We start from the raw sequence: 25,224 nt of genomic DNA, 5'->3' as shown, positions 1-25,224 counted from the left end.
AACCTCGATGTTTTTTCAGACAGCAGTTGACTTCAACCCCTTCTTGTGTGTCCGGTTTCACCCCTTATGGACCGTGCGGCATGCACAGTGTACGATTATTCACTGCGTACAAGTGATATCCAGGGACGGCAGTTGACCTCTCGAGTCCGGCCGGTGAACTGTGCCCGTAGCTCCAAAGACTCCTAAAGGCACGTCGGTTGATATACGGGGTCTCTTAATCAAGTGGGTGTGAATGGATCCGCAAGCCGAGCGATCAACGTATTCCGCGCAGGTGTCGTATCGAAGAATCGCGGGTGATTTGATCAAAATCGGTGAATTATCCAAACATAGACCTGTCCAGGAAGTGAGGGCAGGTTATGGCGCGATCGTCTGGTGAAAGAGTCGCGCTGCGCGAAACTAGCGAGGCCACGAGACCAGAACGGGATCAAGGGAGGAGGGAGGGGAGTTAAAAGGCAGAGCAGTGAACGTTAGGTACTGCTAGATGTAGTGATGAAGAGGCGCGGCTCCATTCGATGCGCTCTGCCTTGGTGAAGATGGAGGGATGTGCTCAAGTGAGCTTCTATTTTTTAGCCTTGAAGCGTCGGCTCGCGACTTTTGCCGGCAAAGAGGGAAGGTTGCTGGCAGAAAAAATTACGGTCACGTGATGCCCATGCAAGGTGACATCTTGGCGGGATGACATAAAGGCGCTTTCGCTTTTTTACGTGCCCCAGGCGAGGCGACCTTGAGCCATGGTCGACCAGGATCTTGCTTAGCAAAGAGACTCTCTACTAGGTTAGCCGGCGGCCAGTATCATAATGATGATGATGGGGCTCTTTGGCTCTGATGTTGAAAGAAAGGAAGGGTTTCTTTCTTTTGTTCTACAACCCCCATCCTCGTCTTCCGCATTCTGTATTATTACCACAATTACACAGACATCCTGCAGAGCAGGCGGCATGTCAAACGGTACCCTTACGGGGTATTGTGATTTCTTCCCACTTCGGGTCACCCGCAACCCTTTCACCTTCTGGTTTCCATGGCAAGTTCCCTCATTCTCGCAGCTGCAGGGCGTGCCGTTTTCGCAGCACGGATAGTTGACACCTACATGTGTCTATTCAATTTAATATTCTTGATGGTCGGAGAGTGCCGATCTGATTGTCCGCATATTTAGGTCACTATATGTTTGGTGAGTGTACTACAGAGCAGTAATAGTAGTAAGTATAGTGTAGTGGTCGTAGCCACTACTGCTTCGGCAAATATATACTTCATCGGCATGACGTGACCACTGACCACAATTTGAATTTCAGCAAACGAGAAACCAGCGTGATAAAAAGCCCGATAACGGAGGGTTTATCGACGTGACGAAGCACGGCCATAGAATCAGAATTTGCCCTTTCTCCGGATTTGCCTCTTCCTCACCCTAGTCGTAGTTCCTATTTCTACAGCTCTACTGAATACTACTAATACTAGCAACTGACTGAAATGACGTCGCGGCATTGTTAAGCCTATCCATAGCACATACATAGTCCTTGGCAAAATACACGAGCAGTGCCTAATGACCTACAATGTAAATGAGACCACTGATGAATAAAAAGAACACAAGGAACAGCAGTGTTTCACTGTCGATGTTTCAACTGTAGCAAAAAAATAACGAGCAAAAATCGGGTATCTATAGCTTGGCCTTGCCCTGGGCCTTCTTCAGGACGGGCTCCATCTTGGTCGCCTTCATAATGTTGCCCTTAATCTTGAGCTTCCCACCCATGAAAAGTCTCTGAGCGTTGGCCTTGCCGCTTACGAGGGCACTGAAGTCGGTATCCGAAAGGGAAAGAGTCACTGCCATAACATCGATGCCTCATCAGTATCGGATACATTATTTGGTGCAGAAGCTGATTGAACTCACCATCGGCCTTTCCTCCCTCGGGAGCAGCACCCTTGCCCACGACACCCTTGTCCTTGAGGTCGAGATACCAGCTCTCTTCTTGGCCCTTGTCGTTCTTGATGTTGAAAGCGACGACCGCTTTAGCCTTGTTGATGGCCTCTTTGCGCTCGGCAGCATCAGCCTGTAGAGTCGAGTTGATGGCGTCGAAGGCGGCAGAAGAAGGGAAAGCGTCTGTAGGGGTGCCACAAGGCTCAGCCACAGCTCCAGATTAGGATGGCGACCAGAGGATAGACGTACCGTTCTTGAGAGACATGGTGACTATGAGAGGAGATAGGAAGGGTTCACAGACAATGAACGAAGAGGTAAGGAATGAGTAAGTTTTGATGTAACCAGAAGTAGTCAGACAGGCTGTCACTGAGGAGGGACCGGAGTTATATATTAATAGCAGCGCTGGACCCCGGGGTTGCTTATTCTTGCGGCGAGAGCTTCCCCGGAGAGTTCGGGCGACGGAACATGTGAAATGGAGGCGGTCGCGGCACGGTTGGACCGAGGCTGTCCACCACTAACTAGTAGTTAGTAACTAGTCAGTCAGCCAGCCAGTCTTTCTCCTGTGATCTGTGATCAACAAAGTAGTACCACCACCACTACCACCTTGATTGTGACCCTTTGCTTCTTGCTTTACAGTCTACATTGCACTTCTCCCTTGCTGCAGATGTCGGATTGATAAATATTTTACATAGAACTATACGTCAGCGGTGCAGATTGGCTGGTTCAATTGCACAAGCCAGACTGCTACAAAAAGCTACTTCCTTCCTGCCTTGGTCAACCTTGCTGATAAACTCTCAACGACCCAACCAACACCATTCTCGGTCTCGGAGATCTACATAAATCTTTACTCCGTTACCGCTTCCCCATATGGTTGTTTTAAGTAACCTGACCGAGGACCATTTTGCAAGTCGGATACTGATACCCACATGCAAGCGATCGTGTCTCGTGTGACTTGGCGCTCTCACACGCCCACCCATCATTGTCCGCGGGATCGCCCCAAAAATGATTTCATTTTTGCCGCCTCAGGCAGTCTACTCACTCTGCAATACCAGGGTCTCTACACAGTATACAACTTGATACACAAATACAATCATTTGTTTCCTAAACCTAACTAATCTCTAACCCGTATCATCTTACCAAACTCGGCACGACTACTCTCACTGATCGCCGCAACACGAAGGCATCCAGACATCGCCTTTCGTGGCTCAACTTCATTCACACGTAACCGAGTTACGCTTCTTAAGCCGCACAGTGAGCTTTGTGGTCACAGGTGGCAGCTGGAAACGGCCCCATCCTACATGATTATTGGTCAACACTGTCTCCTGCTTATAATGAATACCCATCAGCGAAACTTACTGTGAATCTTAGGACGCACTAAGATAGGCTGAATGTCATAGTTTAGTAGCATCTCCGCGATGAACACCTTGAAAATGTGGGCGAAGATAAAGCGTCCAGGGCACTGCCGACGACCGTGACCGAAGACCACATACTCATCGCTAGGCGTGGTCATCGAACTCTGACGTCTCTCGCTTTCAGATGCATTCTCGGTATAGAATCGGTAGGGATTGTATCTATCCGCCTCCGGATAGAATTCCTCATCCCGGTGGAGGGCATACTGGGGGATCCCAACCTTTGTCCCGCAAGGCAGGAAAAGACCGTTTGCAAGCGTGACACCATTGGGGGCGACAACCTGAATTGTAAGTGAGACCACGAAGTGAGAAAGGGGAAAGTCAGAATTTCGTGCATACCTTCCTCGTCGGGCTGGCAGCGTTAATGCCGTTCAACCGGAGGCTCTCTTTCACAGCACTGTCTAGCAGTGCAGCCCTTCCCAGGTCCTCTGCCGTCCAGTCCCCACTTGAACCACCAGAAATGCTCTCAACTTCTGCTCTGAGATGATTGACAAGGTTCTCATCGACCGGATCACTCAAAATATCAATAAGAACACTTGTAGCAGACACTGCAGTCGTGTGTACGCCCGGGAAATTGATCATGAAGACTCTATATGATAGCCACATGGACGTGGCTTCCATCGGCCATTTGCTGCGAAGTCCGGCCCGAATGAGCAGGTCCAGCAAGCTATCCTGAGGGAAAGTCAGCACAAAACCGAGGACCGTGGGCAAGGTACTCACCATAGACTTCAGCGTTTCCTCTTGGGCTTCGGGATCCGTCTGATTTTGCTGCTCTTTGATCTTGGACTCAATAATAGGCTTCATACGCTTGTGGAAAATCACCTCGAAGTATCTATTGACCATTCCTACAATGGGCCCGATGACTCTGAGAGAAGATTAGACCCCCGGGTAATACGATTAGTGTGGATGTACGTACGGGTGAAGGAAAGACGGAAACGCCTTTATGATACTGGCCCCAAAGACGATGGCATCCGAGCAATGTGCCATGGCATTCAGAAGGGTCTCGTCGTCGCTATGGCCTGGTCCAATCGCAAGCACATTGATCATCCGCGACGCCATCTTTTCCATTGCACAGTACAAGTTGATCTCGACCCATTTGTCAGTATCTTCGCCCCAGAGGTCTTTCAGGCATGATCGGGCTTCCTCAGCCAGTGATCTTGCAACCGTGTCCGTCTTGAGGGTTTCCGTCAGATCTTTACTGATGAGCTTGACATAGTTGTCATATTTATTGGCAAAGGCCAGCGGCCAGCTGGTGTACTTCAGTTGGAAAAAGTCAGTAATATAGGCTTTGAAGCTGTATTCATTTTCTTTTGAAAACAAGACGTGCTTGGCCAGGTCTTTTGGGAGAAGAACTTCATCGCCCTCGGCGACGCTGGGCAGCACGAATGGTTTTTGATGTTTGGAGTACTAGATAAAAAAGTGATATCAGCAAGAAAGACATGCTTCGAAGGGGTGCCACCAACCTTCTGATAACCCTCGCGAATAAAGCTTATGGGGTTGACGCCAACGAAACGCTCCACAGCACGCCCTAGGAGACTCTTCCTGTTCAAAGCCCGAGGAATGTCATTAGGAACCGGCGAAGTCTCAAAGAGTTTCACGACAAGACACAAGCCAACGCCTATGATGCCTATCACGAGCCAGGAGGCGGTGCTGATTCCGAGAAACATGTCTCCTAGTTTGGAATGTGTAATCGATCCTTCAGACTAAGATGAAAACGCCCATTTACCGGATTGGATTGGTCGATACTATAGAGTGATCGCCACGTACAGGCACCCCTTTTATGTACTCACAAACATAGGACTACTCTATGGTTTCTGACACCATCATCGGCTGCTTCCAGGATTCATCCTATTGATCAATGTATGGGAGCTCTGGAGAGAGCAGGTATATTCAGTTACAAAACGCCCAACCAACCTTGGCACCGGAGGGCCCCGGACCATCGACCCTAGGTTGCTCACAATATAGCAACGCCTGGATAAAAGATACCGACCAATGAGATACTGGACCGGCTGAACTTTTCGAGCTACCATGAACTAGGTAAACTATAACAGTCAGGCTTACGGGGAGCTATATACTCCTGGCAAAATCGAAGTGCTTCAACCTGCATACTGAATGCCACTGGATTGACAATCAGAGGCCAACCCTAAAGCTGTGAATAATGAATCGCCGCGTCACTGCACAAGACCTCCAGCCATTCTAAAATCTACGGATTGCGAAATCAGAGACCAACTTTTGACTGTCAACGTAGATCCACCTGCTATGAGACGAGAAAACCTTATGCGTCACATATGAGGCATGTCCCCGCAATGCGATGTCCGATTCATTGCAGCAAGGTTTAAGGCATCCCACATCCATCTTTGACTACCCATACTTCTCTACGACTGGATCCACTGCACCATGTGGTGGTCACGATCGTAATCGGGAGCAACCGAGATAATTGGCCCTGTGAGCCCCTTGCCGGTGTGGATTAGCTCGGGCCTGGAGGGTATGGGTGGGTAAGTATGGCTTTAGCACACGACCACTCGGCCGGAGAGCAGAAACTGCTAGCCTTTAGTCCTTTTACTTTCCCTAATCTTGGGGAACTACTAAACTACCCCAGACCGGATTTCTGTTAGTCCGATTTCGAAATGCAACCTAGCAGCAAGCGGGCGTGATTGAAATCTAGGACTCGCGAGTCTATTACTAAAGATGATCTAGACACGTCCCCTTTCGTCGTGCTGTAGATGGTTTTGTTTCACGCATAATGTCTGTGCATAACTTCCTGCTGCCATCTGGGCTGCCCAGCTTGACACGGCTGCCGGCTCTATTCTGACATGGGCTGCATATAGCATGCGTATAGGATCGCTGCGGCGCACTGCCATGGGACGACCGACTATGTCCGAAGGAGCTTCTTGTTTATCTCGTACTTTCGACTGTAGCGGGATTGTCCAGCTTGTCTCGTCTCGAGGCTCAGACGATGTTCCCAAGATAGTAACTAGTTTCATTGAGAAGTGTATGATGATGGATGATATATCCTGCCGAGAGAGTTATTGTAGTCAGGCGCTATGTGATTAGATCCTTTGCTATCTATGCTGTCTACGTGGCCGATTCTTACTCCCGCTAATACTCTCTTGAGATCTAGCTATAGCGTTTACATACAAGCGAATAAGTTTCTGCCCGTGTCTTGGAACATCCTATAGGCACTTTTGAGGCCATTAGCTTACTGAGGCCATTCAGGAGTAGAGACTGCCAGAATCTTGTCGACAGCCCTTCTGGTTGTATTACAATTCATTTGCTTTCATGATTGGTCATTCCTTCTACTTCGTCTCGAGGCAAGGGTAGTCACATATGAGGTTTGTCTCCAGACTAATGGTATAAGCCTGCAGGAAAGTTTCGATGGACGGATAACGGCGAGACGTAGAGATCATAATTCCTGCCCTTGAGAGATCCATAAGGAACTTCCCTGAAGATAGTCAGAAGGACAAGATGAGAAGTTTCGAGCATCACATACTATCTTTTCCCTTAACTTCCCACCCAAAGAAGTAAGATGATCAAGGTAGATTCCATGTTGCCTCGACTATGCTGTCTCAGAACCTTTAAAATCCACGGTCCTGCTCGCCGAGACAATCTCTTTCCAGTCTCATCCATTTCATTTTGACTCTACAGAGCAGATAGTTGTTGCATCCCGAGAACAGCTCGTGAATTGACCCGATTGCCTGACGCTGTCCACAGCACCACGCATAACCATGGCCCTTGAGATGATCGTGATTATCTTCTTGCTTCTCGGTTTGGTCTGGTGGTTCATTCAGTCGACCTTGTTCGATCCTTTCAGGTCGGATTAGATATGTCTACGTCAATCTGACATACACTTCCATGAATCCATAGAGGATGTCTGTGAAGTTTTGAGTCTTTTGCCTACCTCCTAACAGCACATCCACAGAAGAAACTTGCCTCTATTCGCATCCTCAATATGCAGGGCTGGCTTTGATTTCTTCTACGACAGCATATCGAAACAGATACTAAGTAGTCATTCCTATTCGTTCCAGCACTTGTTCACCATAGACATGGATATGATATAGACATATGCATCATGTACTGACGCATTATTACTCGGAATATGGCGACGTGGCACTGCTGTAGCTTTCTATCTGCAACCTCACATTAACTTAATATGCCATCATTGATAGCTGCATAAAAGGCAAAGTTACTATTTTTCCCTATCGCTGAAGATAATGAATACCATGTATGATGTGACAAGTGCCGGATAAAGACGGTTACATAAAGGGGAGCATATGTATAGAGTGTGGCTGATGAGCGCCACAGCCGATGGTGTTACTGCTTCTATTACATTTACGAACTATAGCTGCCGGATTTATGCACATCAAATAAGCACAGTAATTGGCCACAGTTGATTCTCATAAGATAATTGACCAATAGTAACAGATGATGCAGTAAAAAAAGGGTTGTCCTCTAGCAGTGCAATCAGCAGAAGTTGTGAAATCTTATATCCACCTAGTAGTTTGATAGGCAGATAGGCATCAGATATGACATGCCAGAAAACGGACAGCCGGTAAAAAGCAAATTTTCAGGGTTTCCTGAAGCGGTAGGGGAATGGAGATTGCCACCCAGTTCAAGCCGGGGCAAACTTTCAGAGCCTTGGAATCCAATTCACAGAGGTACTTATATGTGATTGTATTCCTTGACTACGGTCGCAGTCCCTGGGGATGATGCTTAAGAGAATCCTTCGAATTTATTCACTTAAGCTGTGGGAAACAAAGAATAAAAGATAAAAAAGAGTGTTGTGTTACTCTTTTTAATTTTTTAATTCAATTTTTGAACTCAGCTGCCAGGTACCGCCAAGCGATCGCGACTCCCGCAACTCCATCAATCAGATCTTCCTCCCCCCGAATACCGCCCCCCATCTACTTCTCACTCTTCTTCTACTCACTTGCCTTCCCCCCCTTTTTTTGGTCTTCTTGAGACTGTATCTGTTTCTCCAATATATATTGAGAACAGACGGGAGATCTCTCTTCAATCGTTGGTGAGATCAGCCCGCCTATTATCAAAGTGTTGTGGGGTCGGCTTGCGCCCTGCCAGTCAGTCTAGCCTTGCTCAGTTAACTTCGGCAATAATGGCGTCCGCGTCCGACGCGTCGTCAATTCAAGAAATCCTAGAGGATATCGAGCTCAACCAGGTTATTTTGCAAAGCTTGGAAGAGGAACGACCTGATGCTGCTGAAGACCGACAAGAGATTCTAGATGTCATCAAACGCCTGGAAGCCCGACTAGCGGTGCTCCAAGGTCGTCCTGCTGGGGGCCCGTCCGCCGCCTCTCCGCCACCGGGTCCAGCCCGCTCAGGCTTGTCTTCTGCCCAGCTCGATGGTGCCTTTTCTGATGCTCCGGAAAGTGCTGGTCGTGCACCTTCGGTCGACTCGTCTTCTTCGTCTGATGGTCGGTCTGTGCTGCGCTTTGATGTCGCCCCCGGACCGTCAACTTTGCGAAAGCGTCTACACCTCAGCAGTGAGGATGGCCATTCTGAGAACATTGAAGATGACTCCGACTCCTCGGATTTCACAGACGACTTAGAGGCCCCAGTTTCCAGACGGCCAAAGCGGATGCGTCGCGTTAGTCCCGAGGCTGAGCCTAGCAATGATGCTCTCGACGATGATCTAGACGACCCACTCGCTGGCAATGAACAGCTACGCCAGATCTTGGGCATAGACAGCGCTGATATCATGCGCGAGATTCAAGAGGAGCAAAGACGGGCCGAGCAATGGCTCGAGGAACGCCGAGAACAGGAGCGCCGTGACGCTGAGTTTGCTCGCCGACTCAATGACTCCTTCCGTGAGCCGTCTCAGTCGCCGTCGTCTTCGCAAAGCATGTTCCCTCCAAGACCTTCGGTTTCCGCCACCGCTCCTTCTTCTTCGTCGAACAGACCTTCAATGACCAACACTGGCCGTTTCCCCGAATCTTGGGCGCAACATAATCCACTTGAATCTCTGCCCTCTCACAGTCGTGACAACAACCGCTCCCCCTTCAGTGAGGCCCGAGATCCCCAGTCCTTGCTTAGTAGCGATGATAGCGATCTCGCCGAGATCACGCCGTCCGACTTTCAACGCCATTGCCAAATAACAGCCGCTCCACATGCGCGTCCTCCGCGCTGGGGCCCTTTTGCCCCTACGATGCCTAACGGACCTGGTCATCAAGCGCAGAGTCGGTCACTCCAGTCTCCTGCGCCGCGTGATGGAATGGGATCTGGATCTGTGTTTGGTCCCCATGTAATGTCAAACACAATGGCAAGGCTCAATGCAGGCAGGGAGATGCTGGTGCAAGCTGGAAGGATGATACTCGGCGGCAACGATCCCAGGTCTTCAGACCCTCCGTATATTGATCTGGAAAATTACCAAGGACCAAATGGATTCCGCAAGGCCAGAGATTATCTAGAGTGAGTAACTTGACCCCCCTCATAACGCGCCGATCCTTGAAGTAGCAACTGACCTTCCTAGTGACTACTATGGCTCTGAAATCTATGGCCCCGACCCAAACAAGACAAAAGAAGATATTCAAAAGCTGCTGGAAAGCATCAGACCTGACTCCGAGATTGCCCTACAGAACCGCGAAGGAACCCCTGAAGCGCTCAAGTACACGCTGCTGGAGCACCAGAAGTTGGGGTTGTCTTGGATGAAGTCGATGGAAGAGGGCGACAACAAGGGCGGTATCCTTGCCGATGATATGGGTCTGGGGAAGACCATACAAGCTATCGCTCTCATAGTGTCCCGCCCGTCGACTGACCCCGAGCGCAAACCCACCCTGATCATTGCCCCCGTTGCGTTAGTACAACAATGGAAACGAGAGATCGAACGGATGGTTAAGCCCGGAAAACATCAACTTTCCATCTGGGTATTGCATGGCGATAAACGGCTCACTTTCAGAGAACTGAAGCGGTACGATGTGGTTCTCACCACCTTCGGCACACTGGCCGCAGAGTTGAAACGGAAGCAGAAGTACGAAGAGCTAGAGGAACGGGATGTCAACCTGGCGAGACAAGCCCTGGACACTCTTCCTCTTCTGGGGCGGCGTTGTAAATGGCATCGTGTCATTGCGGATGAAGCCCAGTGCATTAAGAATCGGAACGCAAAAGCTGCCCTTGCGTGCTGCCAGCTCAATACCACCTACCGCTGGTGCATGACAGGAACCCCTATGATGAACAATGTCGAAGAATTACACTCGTTGATCAAGTTTCTGCGTATCCGCCCCTACTCCAATATTGAGACATTCAATCGCGTGAGTATACCCTGACCCCACTTAAGATATTCAACGGAAGTAATATATTGACCCCTGAATTCTAGGACTTCACTCGGCCATTGAAATCTAGCCCCGCCATGCGCGAGAAGGCTATGCTCCAGTTACAGGTCTTATTGAAAGCCATTCTTTTGCGGCGAACTAAGAGCTCGGAAATTGACGGCAAGCCGATCTTGCAACTACCGCCCAAGGTCTCCGAAAGAGTCCATGCTGTTTTCAGCGAGGAAGAGCAAGAGTTTTACAATACCTTGGAGTCCCGCAGTCAACGCGAGGTGGACCGATATCTCCAACAAGGAGTTGGACGTAACTATTCCAACATTTTGGTTCTATTACTTCGACTCCGACAAGCGTGCTGCCATCCCCACTTGATCAAGGACTTCACCACCGAAGTCAATGCCGCTGAAGAGGGCATGGATCTCATTGCCAATGCGAAAGCATTCGGCGCTGAAGTCGTTGCTCGACTCAAGGACAACACCGAGCTAGAATGCCCAATCTGTATCGATGCTGTTGAAAACCCCGTCATTTTCTTCCCTTGTGGTCATGGAACCTGCGCGGAGTGCTTTTCCAGAATTGCAGACCCTGAAATGGCCCTACGGAACGGGCGCGATGACGGAGGCGAAGTAAAGTGTCCCAATTGCCGCGCAAAGGTGGATCCAAAGAAAATCACCGATCATCGGTCGTTCAAGAAGGTGCATTTCCCTGACGAATCCGACGAAGCAGAAGGTGTTGATTCTACAAAAGATACGGAAGGCACCGACGAGGATAGCGACGATGACAGCGATGATGATAGTGACGATGCTGGAGGTTTATCTCGGTTCTTTGTCAAGGACAATGAGGAGGACGAAGGTCCCTCTACGAGGAGCAAGCGAGCGAAGGGCAAGGGCAAAGCCAAGAACAAGAAGTCCCTGGCGGAACTCAAAAAGGATGCCCAGAAGAATAAGAAGTCGAAGCTCAAGTACCTGCGTCGTCTTGAAAAGACCTGGATGTCAAGTGCCAAGATCGAAAAGGCCATGGAGATCTTGCGCGATGTCTACCACCGAGACGGTAACGAGAAGACCATCATCTTCAGCCAGTTCACGTCCCTGCTTGACTTGCTTGAAATTCCGATTGCTCGTCAAGGATGGGACTACCGACGCTACGACGGGAGCATGCGACCAGCCGATCGAAACGCATCCGTGATGGACTTTACCGACAATGAAGACTGCAGAATCATGTTGGTGTCGCTGAAAGCCGGCAACGCCGGCCTGAACCTCGTCGCAGCATCCCAGGTCATCATTTTCGACCCCTTCTGGAACCCTTATGTCGAAGAGCAGGCAGTGGACCGTGCCCATCGCATTGGACAGGTTCGTCCTGTCCAGATCCACCGTATTGTTGTGAAGGATACCGTTGAAGACCGTATCCTTGAATTGCAGGATAAGAAGCGGGAGCTTGTCGAGGGTGCTCTGGATGAGAAGGCTTCCAGCAATCTCTCCAGACTTGGAGCCCGCGAACTCGCATTTTTGTTTGTAAGTCAACAGCTACCCTACTTATATATTTATACGATCTTTCTAACCAATCTGTCTCCAGAACATCCGCTCTTAATCATTTTCTTTACTTTAATCTGATATTCACATGGCGTTTGCGGATTCCCAGCACAAGATACCCTAGACCTCATTCCCCTTTTGATTTATACCTACTTACAAGTCCCCTGCATTTTCCCATTTGCTTCCAACAGTATGTGTTCCTATTCATCAACCATCCGCTGCACTGCACTGCCATGTCATGTCTAGAATGAACTTTTTGTTTAGCTTACTGTAGAAGAAGAAGAATGTTTGTGTCTTTCACAATGACTCGGAAACCGACTTCCGAGATCGTTCATCTACAGCCACATATCACCCCCAATACCTTACTTACTTCTTAATTATCTAGCTGCTATAAGAATGAAAACATTGCTCACTCGAACATTTGAACTGATTACCTACCCCATAATCTAGTAGTAGTAGTAGTATAGTAAGAAATACATATTAAAAACCGAACCAACCCAAACCCCACAACCAGACAAGAACCCAACAACAATCAACCAACCAATTAAGCACAAACTTAATTAGTTATTTACATAGTAGTATATATCTACTAACTAGATCATAGTAGTTGTGGCAGTATAAGCAAGGATGTCAATCTCAACCCAACACACCCACACACACAGTCATTTCAGCCTGATCAATAATCACACCGGTGACGTCACTGTGTTATTGATGTGGGTGGGGGTGGAAAGAAAGTCCACACTTTTCTTTTTCTTTCTATTGATCGGCGGGCGGGTTATGCATATACCCTTTCATTAATATACTATGGAGTATAGACTATAGAGGTGTATTGTATGGGGATGGGGAGCACTTAGGGAAATTTGATTTGTATCAGTGGGTAGTGGGGATTTTTGTATGCTAAGTTTGGTGGGGGGCTGTGAGGGCGCGATTGAGTTTGTTGGGGGTTGATCTAAGTAAGGGGAATTGGGATATTATGTGATTCAAGTTTACACACTGTATACAGCAAAAAGCGAAGAGAATAGAGAGAGAGTATGTAAACTTTTTTTCGTCCAACAGTATAGCCGATGGACGGATAAACAGTGTCACCGTTTCAAAAAGGAACTTTGTAGAGATAATCAGAGTCTAGACTACTAGTGGTAAATATTGCAAATGCATAATCATGCCGACCGTTCTCGGGCTTAATTTCCTTCCCTCCGCTATCATTGTATCGTGATTTGAAATCTTGCATAACGTACCCAGTTATTGGGACAGAACTGCAACCACGAGCCCGAGCTCGTGGCCCAGGCTCCGGCCCCAGCCTTTATTGATCGCGCGTTTACAAATCGGCGTCCTCCTCGTCGGGCAGGGGCATGTTGGCAGCAGCGTCCATCTCCTGCTCGTACTGGGCCAGAAGCTCCTTGTTGACGGTGACCTCGGGGGGAGCAAGAGCGGGGGCAGCAACGAATTCCTGAAGATTGCTTGTTAGTCTCCAGTCTCACAGACCTATGACCGGATCTAACTCACCAGCTGGGGGTTGCCGACCAACTTGCGAGCGAGCCAGAGGAAGGGCTTCTCGAAGTTGTAGTTGGACTTGGCGGAGATGTCGTAGTACTGGAGGTTCTTCTTGCGGTGGAAGGTGATGGTCTTGGCCTTCACCTTACGCTCCTTGACATCGACCTTGTTACCGCACAGCACGATGGGGATACCCTCGCAGACACGGACGAGATCACCTAGAATGAATTTGTCAGTCTGATGACAGGAAAGCGCGTGGCTTGACTCCTGAAGGTGGAAGCACTTACGGTGCCAGTTGGGGACGTTCTTGTAGGTGATACGGGAGGTAACATCGAACATGATGATACCGCACTGTCCGTTGATGTAGTAACCATCGCGAAGGCCACCGAACTTCTCCTGACCAGCAGTGTCCCAGACGTCGAACTGGATGTTACCCAGGTTCTGGCAAAAGCGTTAGTCGGACCGGCACAAAGACGGCGGAATGGACAAAGCGGGGTTTCCGGCGGGGCATACGGTGTGGAAAGCGAGAGGGTGCACTTCGACACCGAGAGTGGCGATGTACTTCTTCTCGAACTCGCCAGTCAAGTGGCGCTTGACGAAGGTGGTCTGTAGTGGAAATTTCTCCAGTCAGTAATGACGTCTCGTGGCGGGTGAGGTTGGGCGGGCGATGAAGTTTTTCTGTTTATAGGGACGACGGGCAACAGAGAGGGGTAAACACGCATGACAGGAATGCAGTCGAGCGTTAAGAGGCGTTGAAGAGGCGACATGCCACCTCCGCCCAGTAAGCCATGTGAGATAGAATATCTTGATTCAACTTGCCTTTCCAGTACCACCGTCACCGACGAGGACAAGCTTGAAGGTCGGTACCTCAGCAGCCATGATGAAGGTTGGATGTGATGTGGGGGGATGGAGATGAGAAGAAAACAGAAGTTGCGATGAAAGTCGACGGAAATCAAAAGTCGACAGTAGGATGCGACACTCGATGGACAAAGCGATCGAGGGGGGTTCGATAGAACGAGGGGGTTGGACAGGGAGGAGTTAAGAGTGGGAAGGTTATTTCTACCGGTGATGGAATTTTTGCCGTGAGTCGGTCGCCCAAGCCTGATGGTCACGTGGCACATTTCGGCCTCAGGCAGCCACCGTGCCCCGCAGGATCGCGCAAACTGCAGTTATTGCATGCCTCGCTGTCGATCCACGCGGTTCTTTGCGAGAGAACCCTCTACGCTGTACGGAATTGATAATTAACGTCCCATATGAACAGGTGCAATTTCATCTCTTGAACCTAAACTGAAACGCCACCCTAAATGCTTCCCTAGGTATTTCCCGGCAATAATAAACACGTCACGTTTCGATCATGAATACATGTCACATTCCTCATCAGAGTCCAATAGCAAGAAAGCAGTAAGGAAAATTCATCAACGAAAGTAGATCACACCCGGGTAAGTCCTGATATTCTAGGGACTATCCCAGAGTACAGTAGACAGCCGTCATTCTCGTGCCTAACCCGATGCCAGTCCACTACAACGGCACGAGATGACAGCCCAACAAGCCCCGACCGCCCCAATCACGGCGAGGGACCAGCTGCAGGGACAAGTCAATGCTGCTGGAAGAACTAGGATCTTTCCGCACGACTTTGACCGCCACGGTGCGCTAGAAGATGTTTAGTTTAAAGCATTTCGCAAGTGTATGTCCTTGACACAAAGAAGCCGAAGGTTGGAAGGAAATCTCCAACTTACCCCTTCACTCTGCTGCACTATCTCTGCCACCTTGGAGAGACGTTCATGGTTAAGCCAGTTGGCACTCCCGAATTCCCGAACGGTATCTCCAACCCTCAGACCTGCCTGGTCGGCGGGACTTCCAGGCACCACACTATTGACCTTTGCGAACGGTAACCCAGATGCCCCAGCACCGGATGTATTATTGCCAGTCACACTAGCTTGCGACCCAGATGTACCATTCAGACCGCCACCCGATTGTACGGCAGTTTGCGCCCGCTGCAAGTTTGCGAAGTGGTTGTGGATTCCTTTCTCCAGATGTGACATCACGTCTTTATGATCGTTCCGCAGTCGAATAATCCGGGCTCGAGTAGTGCGTACTAACTAGGGTTTAGCAAAGGCACTGCGGGGGCGTAAAGCAGTGACTCACTTTGGGCAACATCGATATCGTCTCGTGGGAAGCCATCGAAAGTAGTGAGCGATGTGTTCATATTAACGCCATGCTAGAGCAGAAAGCATCGTCAGTCGACATCTCACAGAGTGGCAAGGCTTGTCCAAGATCGACTGAACTCACCGAGCCGAGGACGCTACTCAAAGCCGAGAGTTCTTCTTCGATGCGTTCCTTTTCTTGCATGAGATCGACCATGCCGAGCTTGGACAGGTCGCGAGAAGGAGCGCCTCCGGACGTAGGGCCGGAGGCTACTGTTGGGGCATGAATGTTTGAACCCATGGGTATTCCCATACTAGAGTGAGTGTGAGGTGGTTTAGAACATCGTTGGTTGGATGGAAGTTGAAGGAAGGACCGGGCGGCGAGAGCTGTCGCAGACGGATCCCGGAAAACGGCGGTGGGTCTTTCGGTGGGAAATCTGGGGGAGTTTCATCTTCTTGGCATCGCGCGCTTGGAAGAGCACTGCGCAACACCATCATCCATTTCTCTTCGAAGTTGATGTTGATATAAAGTTATCGTGAATTGATTAAAAATTATTGTAAATTGAAGTCAGAAACAATGTCAGGTATTTATTGTAAAAATTGCCTATTTGGCTGGAAATGCTACTCATTCTGCTATCTCCTACTACTATGCTGCCGCTAAATTGACATATAGAAGCCTCAAAAGCAGCATGAACAACACCTACTAATTTGTGAACAGTGCACCCTCACAAGTCTGGCTAAAGGTGCACAGATGATGCTGATGCCCGTCGTTTCATCGTTGGGAGCAATGAAAGGCCGTTACCGTGTGGTAGGACCAAACACATTGCGATTTGATTCTCAACCGAGCCGTGCATGATGTAGAGGCAACTTTACTCAGAACATTACCGTAAGTTTGTTTAACCTACTGTGATGGATTTCATACGGTTTGCGTTTGCTCGCACTGGACGTTTTGATCCAACACGTGAGCTTCCCCGGCGACAGCAAGTATACCATGCTTTCCCCATGTGAAGAACTGGGCCAGTCGTTGCTTCCACTTGTCAGCAAGCACATCTACTCATGAGACACATTCTCCCCTGTGATTCTGATTCCGAAGCATAACTCGCTTCTGAGCTCACATTCTCACTTGGAGTTTGTTCACTTCTACATACACTCTGCACCATGGAAGAATCCAAGGAGATGGGCGAGCCTCCCTTGCTGATCCTGGAGAAGCCCGAATATGTGGTGGAGATCACTGCAACGCATCCTATGCCAGCAGATCCTGTGGCTGCTTTCAAGCGTTGGATGAATAGCTTCCGATCCCGAAGAGGCTGTCCCCCACCCGAAAGATACGTCGAGGGTTGGCCGATGGAAGTCAAGCCAGATGATCGGGACCTCCTACCGGACTTGTTAACCTCAAATGAGTTTCAGGAAAAGCAATGGGAATCCATGTCCCACCGTTCGTCCAATCTTGGAACCGTGAAGACGGCCACTCTGAGCATTACTAGCCAAAGTGTGGTACGATCGAGGGGAACTACGCAGAGCACAACAAATCAAAGCATACGATCTGATGCTCGTGAATCGCTAGACAGCATCAGACCTGCGTTGAATCCTTCAATCGATGAGGAAGCTCAGCACAGGGCCATCAAGAGGCGACGTGTTCTCCGGGAACTGATCACCACCGAATGTGACTATATTTTCGGCTTGAAAGCACTGGCTGAAGTATGATTACCTTCAAACTGAAGTATAGGCACGTGTTGCTGCTTACAGATAGCTAACATATTCTCTGATTGTAGGCCCTTTTCATATTTTCGGTCAGACCGGAGATTTACCACAACGTTCAGCAGATCCGGGACACGCACGAGGACTTCCTCTCCCAGATTCGAAAGCTGACGCCCATATCGAACCTGGCAGCAGCTGAGTTCGATACTTTGATGCCTCAGGGTGTTCACAAGCGCCTGAGTGCAATTGAGTTTGGGTTGAGGGCTTTACATGCCAAGTCTCTGCGATCACGTAGCTTTAGGACTTCTATGGATTCGCGTCTCAGGGCGTTGGCAGCGGAGACAAAAGAGGCCTTGCAAGTTGCGCTAGAAGTCGGCAACCTGGTGAGCTTTTCTCAATAGGCTTATATATATGTCAGCTACTGACATGATATTGGTAGTCGGCATCTTTCAAGGCTTACAAAGTGTTCTGTAAGAACTATGGCTTGCTCACAGTAGATGTGAGTCTTCTGCGCCAGTCTGTACCGGATTGGCGTATATTCGACCAGGGCATCGAGGCTCTATCGAAGTCGGTTGCATCATTGGACAGACAGGCACAAGAGGAAAATAAAGCGATGTCTCTGAATGACCTCCTGATCAAGGTCGGGTTAGACACCCCTTGGTTTTGCTCCTGGATGCTCACGTTAAACAGCCAATTCAGCGTCTGTGCAAGTATCCCTTGCTGCTTGAGGAATTATTACGATGGACTCATATTCAAGACGACCCATCTGCCCATAACGGCATTCGGCAAGTTCTCGAACAAGTTCGCGCGGTGGTATGCGATATAAATCAAATCACCGATAACCCTGTTACCAAGGCCTTAGTGAAGAAGACGTTTTTGCTACAGAGCTTCATGGATCTGTCAGCAGCCGTGAGTATACCACATCTCCCTACGGAACATGGAAGCTGAGGTCATTTGAATCCACAGAACACGATCGATAACATCTACAAGCAACTGGGTCCTTTGAGCCTCTGTGGGGTCCTTCACATCACATACCAAACCCCTGAATATATTACGGGAGGATACATGGTTTGCATACTGTTCACCTATCATTTTGTTATTGCCAGACCAAGCGATGACTACCGAAGGCTTGAGCCATTGACATGTCTTTATATTCCTGACATGAAGATTGATTCGATAAGAAACGGAGAAGGTGAAGATACTTCCTTTGTGGGTCGCCTTGTATGCTAAGCTCTGCGACAGGTCTTCGTTGCTATGGCTGTCTCTTCTCCTGGAAACTGCTTTTCCAGTCCCAGGGCAAGAACTACGAACTGGTGCTCAGTGCTGCTTCGGCACGCGAAGAAAGGAAATGGGAGACCGAGATGCTCAAGTCTGCAGCCGCATTAACTGACATGCCGAAGTCAGTGGTAGCGAAGCTGAAAGAACACTCATTCCTGACTTTAGAGCTGGCTCCTTTGAGTTGCAGCAACGGTGTCCTGCCCCTAATACCTCGCCGACCGTCTATGCAGGCATTGGCTACATCGCGGACTCTACCTGATTCACAGAACATCATCATCAAAAAGACGCATTGCCCACAAAGACTCCAGATGACAGAATCTGTGGACGGCGAAATTGAGCGGCCGATGATGTCTGCCTTGTGCCCAGCCCTTGTACTGACTGCCAGAAGACAGGATCGAATACTCCTAGAACGTGCCATATCTGCTTTTTACACGCGGGACGTTCTGCCGTACCCTGGGATGACTTTAGGCAAGGGGGACATTTTCCATAGTCCTGGGTCTCTTATGAGACATCTGAGCCGCCGGCCGGGGTTGTACCGACGCTCCAGCTGTGTGAGCCTCAGCACCGCAGGCTATTCTGCTAAGTTTGTTACGGGAGCGACATGTGCCGACGAGAAAGTCCATAGGAAGCTTGAAAAGAGTCAGGAGAAGAGTTTACGAAGTGTATCGAGAGGCAAGCCAGCAACTCCGGACACAGACAAGGGACCTATCTTGGCGCGACATAGTAAGGATATTCGACGGTCCAAAACGTGGAAAGGAAAAGGAGGTCCGAATGCGAAAGCCAAGGCTGAGATTATTCCGACCAGTGCTAGTAACAAGGGAACGGAGACACCCGACGCTTGTTCCTTGAGAACATCTACTATTCGGAGGATGTTCAATTCGATGTCCCGACGGACGAAAAGACAGGGTCGCATGGGGCTTGGGAGTGGGGTTTGATGGAGGTGATGATGCAAGTTGTGTGAGATTTCCTGCAGTATTGCATCAGATGGCCAGGTACGGAGTCCAAGTGTGTGAAATATGTATGGGGTTCTTAGGGATTCGTGTCGATTCTGAGGAGAGTGGGGGAGGAGAGATTGACCGGGGCGAAGCGAGACGTAATTAGTAGCATTAGCGAGCCAGAATGCCAGAATGCCAATAATGTCCGTGACTGGAATGATGATGATGATGATACCGATGAGGGAATTGAATTCCATAGGGAGCCATGTTTCTCCACCGGGTGAACCAGAAGCGCAAGAGCAAGTGCAGAGCATCCGCAGCATCAGTCGATGATGACGTCGATGCTCCCGTCGGCACTCCCACCTCGATGTATTTAAGGCCTGCGATATTCGAGAAAGAGAGAGGAAACAGATTAAATCCAATCAACTCAATTATCACACGAACTCTCTATTAGCTATTAACATATCTTTTGCACGACTTTCCTCACTTCAATTGCTCTTCCTGCCACTGTTTGCCCGCCTTTGTTTCTGGTAGCATCGTGGTGACGTCATCTGCCCTCACCTCACACGACACTCTTCAACTCACTTCATCTCAACTTCCTCTCCTCCTTATCTTTCCATCGTCTCAACAGCTTCATTGAAAGAAAGAAACTAGACTGTTCTTCTTCCATCTTTGTCATTAAATCACTACAAACCTCTTACACACTACACACCACCAACATGCCTCGCCACAACGACCCCACCTCCAAGATGTTCTACAAGGGAGCATCCGACGACTTCATTGTCTTCGTTGATGACCACGACGCCCTGAACCGCTGGCGCAGTGACCGCTCCGTCCCTCTGGCGGATGTCCTTAACGGCTGGAAGATCTTTGTTACTCACAAGTAAGCAAGCCCCTTTGTCTTCATGCTATCAGCAGTGAAGAGCAAAGCTAACAAGCAATAACTTCCAGGCACGGAGCCCAAGGCGTCCTCGACGGAGCTAGCAAGGCTAGTCTCGAGAATGAATTCGGAACTGCCAATGAAGACGACGTTATAACTCAGATTTTGGAGCGTGGAGAGTACCAGTCTACTATTGTATGTTGATATTCCTCATCCATACTTGAGAAGGAAAGATGCTAACTAATCTCTCTTGTGGTAACAGGCTCGCGAACAACAAGGTGATACCAACTTCCGTAATGGTCCTGCTTTCCGATAGATTCGTTCGCCCATGTTATTACTTACGCCCTTGCTGGCTGGCTGGCTGGCCTGTTTCCTTCCTCCCCCTCCCTTGATGGGTGTGTGGCGTGATGTGATGTTGCAAGAGGGGGGGCCAAGGATTGTTAGTAGCATGATGATCGACTGATCGAGCACATGATTATGCTTTTTTTTTTTTTACTAGCGGATGAAATGTACCTACTTGTCTATCCTAGCTATCTACCTAGGAATAGAGCAGGGTAATTGATAAATGAAATGAAATGAATGAAAAATATCATGGTCAAATCTATCTATACTATATTCTATTGCCGTACCCAAAATTGTGACTATACATCTATTCTATTCTACTTTCACACCATCACTACCACCACCTTTCTCCATCTCCCAAACTTTCCTCCTCTCAATAACCCACCTCCCCAACTCATCCCAAACCTCCCGCTTCTCCATAACCGACATCCCCGCCGCCAACCCACTCGTCGTCGTAGCCACAAAAACCCTGGCCCCATCCCACCCCTCCACTCTCCCCAGATTCATCCCCTCATCCTGCCAACCATACCTAAACTCCTCCTTCCTAATCCCCCTACCAACCTTAACCCTCCAAACCGCCTCCCAAATACTCTTTCCCACAAGACACACCGCCTCAGGCCTCTTCTCCCTCACCTTCGCTTCCAGAATCGGCACCCCCGCATCCATCTCCTTCTTGCTCAGCATGCTCGCGTCCCGCGTCGGACGTTCCACGATATTCGTGTTCCCGATGTTGTATAACTCCGGGAGTTTGTATGTATCTGAGGGCGGGTGTCGGATGGGCGTGATCCCCGACCAGTGGAGGAGTTTCCAGAAAAGGTTGCTGGGGTGCGCGTAAGCGTAGCCTGTTATGCCGGTGAGGATCCCGGGGTTTACGCCTACGAGGAGGAGGGTTAGGTTTGGTGGGATGGTGTCGGTGAGGAGGGAGTCGGATGCTGAGGTGGTGGGTGGTGTGGGGGGTTTGCGTGGGCGGGGGGAGGAACTGGTAGTGGTGGTACTGGTTGGGGTTGAGGTGGAGGAGCGGGATCGGGAGCGGGTTATTCGTGTTGTTGCTGATGTTGATGTTGATGTTGGTGGTGTGGTTCGTTTGCGTTTTAGAGGAGATGAAGTCCTCGTAGTGGGTTGTTTTGTGGATGGGAGTGCCGGTGGCGCTGAAGATGTAGGCTTCGCTGTGTGGAAGTATTGATTGAGACGGCCATTGAAGCTGGTTTTCTTGTTCACGGGGACATCGTTGTCGTTGTCGTGTTCTTCTTTATAAGCTTCATTGTCGTGATCGAGAGTCGCAGGGGGTATTTGATTGTTGTTGTCCTCGCGAGGACTGTCTTCGACGAGGGGCATGCTGGTTGCTGGCTGGCTGTCTGGGTGGAAAGACTCTGCCGGTGTTAGTGACAGTATATGCTGCAGAATATTCGCCGGTTAGTGCTGTTGATCGGTTTATATAGGTATCATTTCAGGGGATTGCTGAAAGCTTTTCCTTGGTTGCTGGTGATTTGCCTCATCTCTTGTTCCTCGGTCTGGAGCGCTCCAGACGCTTAACCGTTTTTGGTAGTATTGGAAGCAAAATCACGTGACTTTGCCTTGGGAAAGTGGCAATAAGACTTTGAAAGGACTGTGGATGGCGGATTAGGCATAGTACTAGGCTTGTCTATATTTAGAGTGTATAGCTGTGTAAGGGCTTGAACGAGAATTTAGCAGGTTGTAGAGTGTTAACTGGTCGGTTATGGGCGATAGTACATCTATCGTATGGAAGGCATGATCTTGTAAAATGAATTATCTTTGTTTTGAAATAAAAAAATAAACTATAATACACACAGATACATATACTCTGGCGTCCAGGCAACAGAGTCCTTATATAACTGCCACATCCAGGTCAATAGCTGGACAGTCATCGCTGACTAAAAGAGGACCTTTTTATCTGTCCAAACTCCATAAAGCACATATTACCGATATACTAGCATCGCTGGGTATCGTTTCATAAAATCATATCATGTCGTGGTCGTCAAGTGTAAGGTTTCGTGTTGGTACAAGTGCTATACCTTGTATTCGCTTCGTTTCGGGAGGGTCCATGGTACAGGGCAAACGACCTATTATCCATCAGTCATGTTTATGGGGAAATTGGTCGGTGTATACGTACCTCGCCCTCACTGTAGGCCCAGAAATACACACCGATTCCAATAAGATAGTATAGAGCAGGGTCCGTTCCCTGGTAGAGGAGCATAGAGAGGAGAGCGCTGAGGGGATAGAAGATCAACCGGAATTCGATGCTGCGGTGCGCGAGGGAGCCGGCGACATATTTCAAAGGCCATTCCCATGCAAGTCCGAGTAGACCTAAGAGGAGGTTGAGAATCTGAAGAACAGGGACCGGATTCACAGCGCCGTTCAGATTGAGCGTCATAAAGTCCCAGAACACCTTTGGCCAGATAAATCCTTCGATCGCCCCACCAATTTGGTCTGTACATTCAGTCATCCAGATTAGTATCGTCATATGAATAGATGAAGAGGCGTGGTACATACAAGCTGAGGCTGTAAGGATAATGAGTCGCGCCCAGTGATTTTTGATAAGTCTTCCCATGGTAGGCAGGCTTTGTCGTATAGTGGGGAGTTCAAGCGTCTTCCGTCCGGCGAAAGAGCTCGTTACTCAAGTATAGACACAATGCTGTTGTTGTCTCATAAACACAAGGATTGCTTTTTCGACCGCAGGGGATCCCTCAACCATCCACCCGATCAATCAATGTCGTGTGTGCTATGCTCGTTCCAAATGACATGGCAGGTGGAGAGATGCGATGCAAGGTCAAGGTTGGTAAATTCTTCCCCGGCAGTTTGCTTGTGAGGAGAAGGAGTCGTATGTAGTGTGTGTGCGAGTCGGATAAGCTTTAGATCACAACAATCACATCACCACATAAACTTAATGCAGGAAAAATGAGATAGTGTCGGTTCAAATAATCATGTACTGCATGACCGAGCAAACTTCAGCTGATAGACCAGTTTAGCGATGGCGGCCATGGAGGGGGAAAAGAGCAGGAATACATACATTAGTAGCTTCCGGCGCCAACGGAGGAGACCACCTGATTTGCATCTTCTTCATAATAGGCCGAACGCAACGGACTCGCCGTCCCTCCGCGCTCCCCCCTCTCAACGCCTGTGATACGTGGATGCGTTTTATCAACCGCTCTCTTTTCTAACCCAATCAGCTACCATTCTCTGCTGGAAGCGATCCTCACCTCCTTGACTTCTTCACGAGAATACCTTATGATTGGTTCTGGGCGCTCGGTGTAGCGTGACAGTGCGAATGATCCTGGGAGCGCCATGGCTGGTCGGATCAATCAGAAGAAGCAGAACGTGGAAACTGACAGAGATGCATCGGCCGCTAAAGTGTGTTGCCGCAAATCTCCTGCATCCTCCGCTCCACCGTCACGCCCCGTCAGGTCGCTAGTGCATCACACCCCGTTTGGCTGCGGAGCTTTGGCTTCTGAGTGGCTGGTCCGTGTGCTACGAAGCGCCCGGCTGGGGCTTCCAGCATCCAAGCTCCTCTGATGGCGGACTATCTTGTGAAGACTTTGAGAAGCGGGGAAACTGGTGCCCAGGTAGTCGGTCTTTTCCCTGCCTCCCAGTCCTTGCTGTGATCTCCATCGGGCGCCTACTGCTACACAGCCATAAATACCCGCTGTCAAGTCGACAATTACCACTTAAATATATACGTCTACGGGAAGAGGCAATACTCAAATAAATCCCCGAGATGGAAGAAGGATTTCTAGATCACAGGGAACCCTATACTGGATTCAAGGCTGCTACTAGACAACTCACCGTCTTTTTGCAGCTCCCTATCACTCAAGATAATTATAGCACCGTCTCTACCCACACGGTCCGAGTGCCAATCTAGTCGTCGCTAGATGTGATGAGAACCTCAACCGTGCAGGGCCAAGAACTTAAAATTATGCCCCAGCAATATCGTCTGATTCCCTGCTCAACCCACGCCAAGCACTCACCACTAGGAAATACCAGGGTCTTCTATTCGAATTCCGGAGATGAGTCTGCTTTGGACTAGTACCTGGATCATGAAAGTCTTGGCTCGAAATGCGAGAGCTATATTTGGTAGCAACCGGACCTTAATGTGCATCTCGAATCATAATCCTGTCTGTCCCGACTGTCACAGAGGTCCGCTCCCCATGTCGATGGCCGCTTTGACCGCGTGTGACGGGATGCGCGCCTGCACAGCGCTTCTCATAGGCTGGAATTGGCCGAGACTCCACCCTGCACCAAACGAATCAACAGAGCAGCCGGAGGAATACAGAAGAATCAAATATGGATTTACGGGTTATTGATAGCAACTCACAATCCCGGTGC

The 25,224-nt window shown here is 49.3% G+C and overlaps 9 protein-coding genes across 9 annotated transcripts; 3 read left to right on the top strand and 6 right to left on the bottom strand.

Moving 5' to 3' along the window:
• Positions 1–1,715: 1,715 nt before the first annotated feature.
• AKAW2_51789S (uncharacterized protein) lies at positions 1,716–2,168 on the bottom strand (the record flags this gene model as incomplete). Its single annotated transcript, XM_041691757.1, has 2 exons — positions 1,716–2,086; positions 2,153–2,168. The coding sequence occupies 2 exons, from the start codon at positions 2,166–2,168 to the stop codon at positions 1,716–1,718; spliced, it is 387 nt and encodes a 128-aa protein (XP_041545210.1).
• Positions 2,169–3,114: 946 nt separating this feature from the next.
• Positions 3,115–4,979, bottom strand: AKAW2_51788S (cytochrome P450; the record flags this gene model as incomplete). The annotated part of the gene is made up of 6 exons (XM_041691755.1): positions 3,115–3,197; positions 3,260–3,593; positions 3,652–3,984; positions 4,033–4,177; positions 4,229–4,719; positions 4,776–4,979. The coding sequence occupies 6 exons, from the start codon at positions 4,977–4,979 to the stop codon at positions 3,115–3,117; spliced, it is 1,590 nt and encodes a 529-aa protein (XP_041545209.1).
• Positions 4,980–8,422: 3,443 nt separating this feature from the next.
• AKAW2_51787A (DEAD/DEAH box helicase) lies at positions 8,423–12,173 on the top strand (the record flags this gene model as incomplete). The annotated part of the gene is made up of 4 exons (XM_041691754.1): positions 8,423–9,735; positions 9,797–10,574; positions 10,640–12,097; positions 12,159–12,173. The coding sequence occupies 4 exons, from the start codon at positions 8,423–8,425 to the stop codon at positions 12,171–12,173; spliced, it is 3,564 nt and encodes a 1,187-aa protein (XP_041545208.1).
• Positions 12,174–13,430: 1,257 nt separating this feature from the next.
• Positions 13,431–14,485, bottom strand: GSP1 (Ran family GTP-binding nuclear protein; the record flags this gene model as incomplete). Its single annotated transcript, XM_041691753.1, has 5 exons — positions 13,431–13,562; positions 13,619–13,824; positions 13,894–14,047; positions 14,120–14,212; positions 14,426–14,485. The coding sequence occupies 5 exons, from the start codon at positions 14,483–14,485 to the stop codon at positions 13,431–13,433; spliced, it is 645 nt and encodes a 214-aa protein (XP_041545207.1).
• Positions 14,486–15,267: 782 nt separating this feature from the next.
• Positions 15,268–16,051, bottom strand: NAS2 (putative 26S proteasome non-ATPase regulatory subunit Nas2; the record flags this gene model as incomplete). Its single annotated transcript, XM_041691752.1, has 3 exons — positions 15,268–15,701; positions 15,752–15,824; positions 15,896–16,051. The coding sequence occupies 3 exons, from the start codon at positions 16,049–16,051 to the stop codon at positions 15,268–15,270; spliced, it is 663 nt and encodes a 220-aa protein (XP_041545206.1).
• Positions 16,052–16,908: 857 nt separating this feature from the next.
• Positions 16,909–19,661, top strand: AKAW2_51784A (putative Rho guanyl nucleotide exchange factor; the record flags this gene model as incomplete). Its single annotated transcript, XM_041691751.1, has 6 exons — positions 16,909–17,448; positions 17,523–17,831; positions 17,888–18,088; positions 18,139–18,357; positions 18,415–18,640; positions 18,691–19,661. The coding sequence occupies 6 exons, from the start codon at positions 16,909–16,911 to the stop codon at positions 19,659–19,661; spliced, it is 2,466 nt and encodes an 821-aa protein (XP_041545205.1).
• Positions 19,662–20,380: 719 nt separating this feature from the next.
• Positions 20,381–20,857, top strand: AKAW2_51783A (SBDS family protein; the record flags this gene model as incomplete). Its single annotated transcript, XM_041691750.1, has 3 exons — positions 20,381–20,544; positions 20,613–20,736; positions 20,804–20,857. 3 exons carry the CDS (start codon positions 20,381–20,383, stop codon positions 20,855–20,857), a joined length of 342 nt encoding a protein of 113 aa, XP_041545204.1.
• A 338-nt stretch (positions 20,858–21,195) lies between these two features.
• Positions 21,196–22,218, bottom strand: AKAW2_51782S (mismatch-specific DNA-glycosylase; the record flags this gene model as incomplete). The annotated part of the gene is made up of 1 exon (XM_041691749.1): positions 21,196–22,218. The coding sequence occupies one exon, from the start codon at positions 22,216–22,218 to the stop codon at positions 21,196–21,198; it is 1,023 nt and encodes a 340-aa protein (XP_041545203.1).
• Positions 22,219–22,910: 692 nt separating this feature from the next.
• AKAW2_51781S (uncharacterized protein) lies at positions 22,911–23,452 on the bottom strand (the record flags this gene model as incomplete). Its single annotated transcript, XM_041691748.1, has 2 exons — positions 22,911–22,964; positions 23,015–23,452. 2 exons carry the CDS (start codon positions 23,450–23,452, stop codon positions 22,911–22,913), a joined length of 492 nt encoding a protein of 163 aa, XP_041545202.1.
• Positions 23,453–25,224: the final 1,772 nt, after the last annotated feature.

The sequence above is a fragment of the Aspergillus luchuensis genome, chromosome 5 (genome assembly GCF_016861625.1).
Source record: "Aspergillus luchuensis IFO 4308 DNA, chromosome 5, nearly complete sequence".
In the NCBI taxonomy this organism is placed as follows: Eukaryota; Fungi; Ascomycota; class Eurotiomycetes; order Eurotiales; family Aspergillaceae; genus Aspergillus; species Aspergillus luchuensis.
The sequence above is the reverse complement of the archived record's forward strand: the minus strand, read 5'-3'. Positions and strand labels throughout refer to the sequence as shown.